The 8,711-nt window shown below is 45.5% G+C and overlaps 1 protein-coding gene across 1 annotated transcript in view; it reads left to right on the forward strand.

Annotated features, from left to right (window-relative positions):
• The window catches only part of lzts3b (leucine zipper, putative tumor suppressor family member 3b), a 5,935-nt gene extending 62 nt beyond the window's left edge, over nucleotides 1–5,873 (forward strand). Inside the window, exons 1-10 of the mRNA XM_061071905.1 lie at nucleotides 1–425; nucleotides 624–751; nucleotides 1,786–1,983; nucleotides 2,071–2,253; nucleotides 2,346–2,513; nucleotides 2,674–2,802; nucleotides 3,202–3,393; nucleotides 3,570–3,800; nucleotides 4,734–5,628; nucleotides 5,713–5,873. The exon at nucleotides 1–425 is cut by the window's left edge and continues 62 nt beyond it. Coding sequence (XP_060927888.1) covers nucleotides 1–425; nucleotides 624–751; nucleotides 1,786–1,983; nucleotides 2,071–2,253; nucleotides 2,346–2,513; nucleotides 2,674–2,802; nucleotides 3,202–3,393; nucleotides 3,570–3,800; nucleotides 4,734–5,628; nucleotides 5,713–5,873 — 2,710 coding nt within the window. The remainder of the gene's footprint in view (nucleotides 426–623; nucleotides 752–1,785; nucleotides 1,984–2,070; nucleotides 2,254–2,345; nucleotides 2,514–2,673; nucleotides 2,803–3,201; nucleotides 3,394–3,569; nucleotides 3,801–4,733; nucleotides 5,629–5,712) is intronic.
• Nucleotides 5,874–8,711: the final 2,838 nt, after the last annotated feature.

Here is an 8,711-nt window from a genome sequence, read left to right on the forward strand (position 1 = left end):
GAGGACCACCCTGCCCCGTGCCCCTCCTCTCTCTCGCCGTTGCCCTGCCGACCGCAGCTGTAGTGCAGAGCGGCTGCCTCGCCCCCCAGCGACTATATCAGACGGGACGGCCTCTAGTGATGAACGAGGGAGTGTTAGTATCGGGACTGGGACCTGTACCGGGACTGACCGGCCCACCGAAACAGCCTCTTCCACCAACACTGAATGTACCATGGCGGCCCCGTCCAACAACAACCAGTTGGAGTGTGGTAATGGAGCAGGCCGGAGGGAGTGGGAGAGGGAACGACAGCGTGAGAGGGGGAGAGACAGGGACCGGGACCGAGACTGGGACCGAGAGAGGTTAGAGAGGGAGCGCGAGAGGGAGAGAAACCGGGAGAGGGAGCGGGAACGAGTGGAGAGGGAGAGGCTGGAACGAGAAAGGGAACGTGAGAGGGAGAGAGCCAGAGAGAGGGAGAGAGAGAGAATTGAGAGGGAGAAGATAGAGAGAGAGCGGGAGCGCGAGAGGGAAAGGGAGAGGGAGAGAGAGAGGGAGAGACTGGAGAACGAGAGGATGGAGAGAGAGAGAGAGAGGGAAATACAGGCCGCCGGTCTGGATGTTTGTGGGAACATGGTGAGCCGGGGAGCCAACGAGAAGAGCAGCATTGGCATGACCCAACACCAGCACAGAGAGATGGCAGCTGCCAGAGGCGACAGTGAGAACAACCCAGGCGGCCCGCCGAAGATCATGCCAGTGTCAGGAAAACTGGAGCAGGTACTTCAAGATGAAGGAGTGTGATTCACAACATCTAAATTCCTGAAAAAGGCGGGTTTCAATTGAATCTAAGGGGTCACAAGAGGATTACTGGAGAAGGAAGTGATTTTCAGTTTAGTTTTAGCACCGCAGGCCTTTAGATGTACAACCGGTGACAAGAGGTCACAAGCAAAAACACTTGGAATCTGTAATTACATTTGGTACCTTTGAAAGAAGGTTCAAGGTTTTCCATGTCTAAATTAAGTTCTTACATGTTGAGAGAGTTGTGAAATCTCCTCCTCTACACACCTCTAGCTATGAGCTGTTCCCTTTCTCTGAACAATTCAGATACAAATGAGGGAAAAGTGAGTCGAAAAATGAGTTAAAATCTCAGCCTAGGTATTGTGAGGCTTCAGCAGCATGCTTAGACAAATCAAACAGGCGCCTTCCGATGATTTTTAAAATGTCATACATAAAAGACTATAATTTGGCAAAAATGCACTATACACTTCCTGCATTGTCAAATTAAGAGACTGAATAGGCCAAATTATGTTGGTATCCTCCAAACTTACAGTCTTCTGCATTAATCCCTTACTTGTCTCAAACAGTATTTCCTTGTTGAGCTGTGCTGGAGGACCAGTGACACAGAAATTTAGTAAAAAACTATAATTTTGGGAGATCCGTACTTTATTTTGCTATCTAAGACTGCTGAGATGACACATGAGCTTTGGCCGAACTTACAAACGTATTTTCAAACTCTTACATCGAAGGATTCACCTTACGGCCACTATGGAGAGAAGGAATTAATATACCCACTCATAAAAGTTGATAGCCAGAAGAGTATTGTATCAAAACCGATTAAAAAACCCATAAATAAATACAGATCCTGCTCAAAATATAACTCATGCATTTAAAGCAGTTCGGGGAAAGAAAATCATAAAAAGCATGTCCTATAATTGTAGTGTTACAATGCAGAATTTTATTACAGAAACTTTTATTACACTTTATTATCTCACACTGTCTTTCCTTCCTTCCGTCCTCTATCTGTTTGGCAGGCGATGCAGAGCAACTCAGGCCTCGTCCGTCCCTCTGCCTTCAAGCCGGTGGTTCCCAAGAGCTTCCACTCCATGCAGAACCTGGTGGGCCAGGCAGGAGGGGCTGGGAGCGAGGGCAAGACTGAGGCGAGGAGTGAAGGGTTCAGTGAGAGCAGAGGAGGCAGGAGAGGCAGGGACGGAGGAGGTGAATCAGGAGAGGTCCCAGAGGCCCTGCTCCTGGACCAGGAGAGCCCAGTGAGGGTGAGCAGAAGTGAGGGTGGGGGGAATGGTAATGAAGTGGTTCAGGGAGGGATGTCTGATTCAGGTAGAAACTCCCTGACCAGCCTGCCCACCTACACGGGCTCTGGGTCTGGTTGTGGGCCCCCAGCAGTCCTGGGGCCTCTCAGTGCTTCCACCAGCCACATCAATAGGTTGGGCATGGCTGGGGCAGCTGCAGGCCTGGACAAGCTTGAAAGGCCTGGCTATCAGGTACGGCCATCATCCATACTGGCTTAGTGTAGAGCTTAGTGCACGTTGATGTTCCCATCTGTAACGTGTCGGGATGTGGTTCCTTCCTCCAGAACGGACTCAGCGCCTCAGACAGCGGCCGGTCGTCCTCAGGAAAGAGCTCCTCGTCCTATCAGAGGCTGAGCCACCTGAGTGATGCGCCTGCGCCTCTGCGCCCCTCCCCTTCCTCTGATGATGTCATCCAGGACCTGGAGGACCGGCTGTGGGAGAAAGAGCAAGAGGTCAGAGGCCAAGGAGAAATGTCGATTTCCTGTACACTCTATCCTGGGCAATATTTGTGGCTGCTAAGGCCAATTACCAACAGCCCCACATTTTGTCCTACGAGTTGGATTCTTCTCTACTTTTGTTATTTAAATGTCTTATTTTCTTATTTTCCAACAGGTGCAGCACATGCGCAGGAATCTGGACCAAAGTGAGGCCGCCATCATTCAGGTGTTTGAGGAGAAGCAGCGGGTCTGGGAGCGACAGATGGATGAGCTGAGACAGAACTACGCTTCACGCCTGCAGCAGGTGACCTCACTGAGTACTTTAAATACGACTTATTATACTTCGATTTTAAGTCCAAATGCAACCGATGGGCAGAATCTGGTCAGAATTTAATCTGATGATTGATCAGATTTTTTGTCAAACACTGACAACAGACAGATATGGAGGAAAACAAACATTGAAAAGTGATGAAAATTAGAATATTCCGCTTCTTTAAATCCAGTTCAAAAGTCAAACAAATCAAATTTTTTTTTCAACCAACCGATTTTTTCAACCAACCGATTACATTTTTTAAATTTAATATCAGGATTAGATTCCAGAATCAGCTGAAGGTCATTTAAACCAAACTTGCAGATATTCAACACCTTTCAATAGTTATACATAACTTCCACATACAGATGGTTATAATGTGTATTTTTGCAGGTGACGCGACGGGCTCAGCGCTCCCAGACTGCCCTGCAGGCCCAGATAGGCCGTCTGTCCCAGGACAAGAGGAGGCTCCAGGAGGAGATGGCGGCTCTGTTGGCCCAGAGAGAGGACCTGGAGAGGAAGTGTCTGGATTACAGGAAGGAGCAGGCCGACATCTTGCCTCGTCTGGAGGAGACTAAGTGGGAGGTGAGACGAGTGACTGGTTCTGTAAAAATGGTATCCGGGTTGACTGGGCAGAGGGGGGCTTAGTAAAAGACTCTGTGTGAACCTAAGTATGTGTGTACAGGAAACCCACAAGATAGGGTGTATATTTACCACATAGTAAACTAAAATAACCATTGACCCATTCACTCATTCCTCAGGTGTGTCAGAAGGCCGGAGAGATCTCCCTGCTGAAACAGCAGCTGAGGGAGAGTCAGGCTGAAGTGACTCAGCGAGCTGGAGAGATGGTGGCCCTGAGGGGGCAGCTGAAGGAGCTCAATGCCCAGCTGAGGGATCGGGAGGAGGCCATGCTGGGCCTGAAGGACTCCTACAGCAACAAGAGTCTGGAGCTGGAGAAGTGTGAGGTAGAGCTGAGGAGGACTCTGTCAGAGGTACATGCAATTAGTACTCACAGCACAAGAGTTTAACACTGGATTCACACAGAAACAAAGACAGATGAATAACCTACAGGAATTAATAATCCACCAAAACAGCCCCAACACAATTAACACCACTTAGTATTATTCCGGCTCTCCATTTTACTGAAAGATTTAATATATAACGAATATGTTTATAGTTTTCAGGAATGTGTTTCTTGATTTTGTCGTTCACATGTGAACTAGAGGAAAATGTCTGAAACAGAAACCTAGAACAATTCAAGGTCTAAGTGGAAAATATTGTGTAACTGCAGGGAATGGTCAACTCTATCAAAGGCTCTACAAGGTTCTACAAAAAGACCAATATAATGTTTTTTCTTGATCCAAAGCAGTTTGAATATAATCTGCAGCAAGGGAGATTGCAGGATTCGGATCCTCACCACTTAATCTAGAGAGTTGATCATTTAATCCTGGAAATCCTTTGAAAGGATTCTAAAAACGCGGTGAGGACACTGGAACAAATTGGGAATTGGGCAACATTATATTTTACAGCTGCAACTGTTTTTTTTTCTTCTTTTTACTGTAAGAGCCCATAAGCAGCTTGGCCATTTCATTACTAAAGGGTTTAAGACCACCATTTGTCCGTCCATCTGTCCATCCGTCCAACAACCCTGCATCCCATTGACTTTAGGTCTTGTGAGTGTTTCGCTAACTATTGCTTGTGTATTGCCAAAGTACATTGTCGACTGTGAAGGTTTTTGTGTATGTGTACACCTTGAGAGAATTGACTGAGATTCCTCCATTTATTTTGAATTGTCAATTTGCATTTTTCTTTTGAATTGAGACATGAAAACAGAGTGAGTTGTCATTAACTACTTTTAAAACCAAATGTGAGTTTATATGAGCTTCTATTTAAGCTCAATAACCTATACCTGTTCCTTTCTTCAGGTGTCCATCCTCAGAGAAAAGCTGGGTGTGTTTGAGGCAGAGGTGCTCAGTTTAAAGCGGGCTCTCAATGAAGTGAGCAGAGGAGCAGAAGTTGTAATAAGCCCGAACCTCGCTGCTGCAGGACTTTTGCCGCCATGGGGCCTTGTCCACTGCCCACGCAACCCCACTGAGTCCTCGACCAACACCCTTACCCCCTCCGCTGAGACTCTGCTGAGTCTTCAGAGCGATGAAGCCAAAGCCCAAAGGCAGGAGGCTCAAAGACAGGAGAGGCAGCAACGTGAAGAAGCTCAATGGCGCGAAGTGCAGCTGCGGCAGGATGCCCACATGCTGCAGGAAATGCAAATGCGTCAGGACGCCCAGGGTCGGCCTGAGGCTCAACTCCGCCAGGAGGCCCATCTCCGTCAGGAGGTTCACCTCCGCCACGAAGCTCAAATCCGTCAAGAGGCCCAACTACGGCAAGAAGTGCAGCTGCGTCAAGAGGGCCAGCTCCGTCAGGAGGCCCAACTGCGCCAGGAAGTCCAGCTCCGTCAGGAGGCCCAGCTCCGCCATGAGGCCCAAATGCGTCAAGAAGCCCAGCTGCGTCACGAGGCCCAACTCTGTCAGGAGGTGCAACTGCGTCAGGATGCCCACCAGCCACAGAGGGGCCAGGAGGGTCACTGGGATGAAGCAGGGGAGCTGCGCAGGCAGCTCGAGCAGCTCCAGGCAGCTCTACGTCTGGAGCGGCAGCAACGGGAACGTCAGGCCCTCAACTTTGACCAGGAGCGCCACACCTGGCAGGACGAGAAGGAACGGGTTTTAAAATACCAGGCTCAGCTGCAGCTCAGCTATGTGGAAACGCTGCAGAAGAACCAAGCTTTGGAAAAACGTATGGGCCAGTTGGGAGCCAAACCATCCACAACCTCCACCACCACCACGATTACAACCACCACCACCACCTCCCCCACCTCCTCCAATTCTCCACCGCCACCACAAGGCCTCTCACCCCTGTCTCCTCCGCCCATACCCTCTATTTCTGGCCCCATTGCCCTCACCCTCTCCCCACCCTGTGAAGACCAGAAGGGCCCTCCTTCTCTCAACCAGCTGGCCCCTCCCTGGGCAGGAGCCTCCCGTCTGGAGAGGATAGAGTCCACTGAGATATAGAGACAGCTCCATGAAACGTTGCATATTACCCAGTTTATTACACCCAGCGACAAGGCCTCTGATACAAAACCACTTCAAACAAAAGTAGAAAATCATTTCAGGATAAATCAGTACGGTCTGGCATACTTTTCAAAGCAACTAGACACTAAACAGCAACAAAGGCTGAATGTTAAATCCAGCATTTTCAGTAACAAGCAGATCATCTGAACAGGAAAATGAATAATATTCCATCTGTAAATGATTTTTCAATTTTCCTAAAGAGCCTTTTTCTCACTAGTTGTGCACAACTTTGTCCTACTAAACCAGGGTCCATGAAAAGTGTGCCATACTGGCAGGTAGACAAAATGTTAAATGACAATGTCAAACAGCACTAACACAGGGGTCATCTAACGCCCAATGCTAGAAAAGGACCAAGACAATCAGGGATATTGTCAGAAATGATCAACAAGAATATTATGCGGTATTTATTCATTGTAAGTCTGTGTCACTGGTAATGTAAAAGTAGAATTAGTGGTCAGAGTGTGTGATGTTAACTTTTGGCCAGAGAGCGCCTTACTCCATTCTTTCCAGCATGTATATGAGAATAAATAATGCTGGGAATAGATGAAAAAGAAAAAAATATCAAGAGTATGATTATTATTTTCAATGCTTTAATGATATCAGCAAAACCAGTTACACATCATTACACGTGGCTGGACTGTCTCATTCAAATCCCAGCAGACGTTGACATTTAAGGTCACACAGACTGATTCTCGATTCCTTTCGAAGTCGTTTCATGCACAGGGTCCGACACGCACGGCCCACTTAAACACATCATCAAGACCAACAGAGTTTATATTTTGTACAAATTGAATTAGATGGATATGTTTAGCAGATAATCAACCCCCCCTGAAAGAGAGCCGTGGTTCGCCTTAGCCACATATTGTCTGCTGTGACTAAATACAAACGCTGGAGGTCACTAGAGAGCTGTTACGGTGCTCCCAACTGGCTTGGACTGCAAAGGAGAATGTGAACGGAAGCACACAATTGGAATTTGATTATTATGATAATTGTGTCATTCACTCTGTGCATTCGCCGCCACAAAATCTGAAGAAGCAGTCGGTATCCCCAAAGTTGAAAAAGATGTAACATTTTATAGAATGTATGATATTCTAGAAAGAAATAATTATAATAGATATAGATTGTAAATGTATGTATGAGAGAGCGAATGTGTGCAAAGCAGGCGTGTGCATGTGTGTATACATATGAAAAGCTTCAGCGTATGAGATTGAAGATAGAGGGACTAGTGGCAATACAGCGAGTCAAGATATATTAAGAGCAAAGGGATTTTCTCGAACTGCAGGAATTTGTGCATCAGAGCTTGACGTAAGAGCAGCGAGAGTCTGTATATCCTGGAAACGCCACTTTCTTCTGTATATTACATTTTAGACAAAGCAGGTGAGATGGAAGTTATTTTAAAAAATCTGAACCGTGGGATCATTCAGGCTAACTGCACTATGTCGTGTCCTACACACAAGTGATGATGTACAGTAGACTCAGATGTGAATATCATGGCTTTTATATGTGTTGTTTATGCCAGCATACAAAGATGTTGCTCAAGAATATTAACTTATCTCTAAGGTATTACATAGTATTATCATCTTTATTACTGTTATTATATTATGGTGAACTGACAGAGAAAATATGTGCCATTGGAGCTTTCCTTGTGTTTTTTTAATCTGTGTAGATAGCCTATTGGCCTATCATAATGGTGCAATCATAGCAACCCTGTCCAAAAAAAGAAGATGTTCCTTTTGATGTAGGTGATAAATGTAGTTACAGTAATGCATTGTTGAGAGAACAAAATGCTACCGAATTTATACATATTTCAAATTTATTGTTTGCATTTATGTTAGTTGTACTGTTCTTGCTTGATTAAAACCACCCCTTTGTTAAAATTCTGCAGAACTAATAAAGATATGTGAATAATTCAGCACTTGTCATCGCACAATTTTTTTTTCTGTTGTATTCGAGGCTGACACTGCAATTTGTAAAGAGTTATGAAGACATTTTTGGGATTCACAAAGATCTTGGCTCAGGATCCCTCGTTAAAATCTCAAATGTAACGAGATGATCTTCAAAAACGAAAAATAAAACACAATCCTACAGAAAATCAGCATGTGACGTCTTCTGGGTTTGTAGAGTGCTGAATAGTGTGTACATAGAATAATTAAGTAATTATACACTTTATTTATATATCACCTTTATATTCCTCCCCTTCCAAACATGAAACCTGTGATAAGCTTCCAGTTGGCATAAAACTCAAAAGGTGTTTGGTTACTGTAAAAAACATGGAGGAACCACTCATGATGTAAATATAAAGTATTTAAATATAAATGTTCCATTCTAGGGTAAAGAAAACAACAATTTCATACATTTTAGATGATCACACACTAGTGAAATCATCTTTAGGATTATTTTATATCCCATTTCTGCCAGTACATCCCATTCACGTAAATCTTACCCACTAATCCTTTAAATTCTTACAACACATCCATGATCGGGACCGATACTGGGCGTGGTGTATTTGTGTCCCACAGTAAAATCCCAATTAAGATTGTGTAACAAGCCATGACAGGGACACAGCTAATACAACTAAATAGAAATCTCATTGGAATCTGTCCTATTTCTAACTTGAGTGTATCGGTGTCATGTAGAAACACCCGAAGTGACATTTTCTAGGCGTGGACGATTGTTATTGTGTCGTGATCTCTTACCTAACCCGTCTGTCCTGTGGGGCTCGAACGCAGCAGGTCGATGCCCCTCCTACTCCCGGAGCACCGAGCTGCATACCCGAAT

The sequence above is a fragment of the Limanda limanda genome, chromosome 5 (genome assembly GCF_963576545.1).
Source record: "Limanda limanda chromosome 5, fLimLim1.1, whole genome shotgun sequence".
Classification (NCBI taxonomy): domain Eukaryota; kingdom Metazoa; phylum Chordata; class Actinopteri; order Pleuronectiformes; family Pleuronectidae; genus Limanda; species Limanda limanda.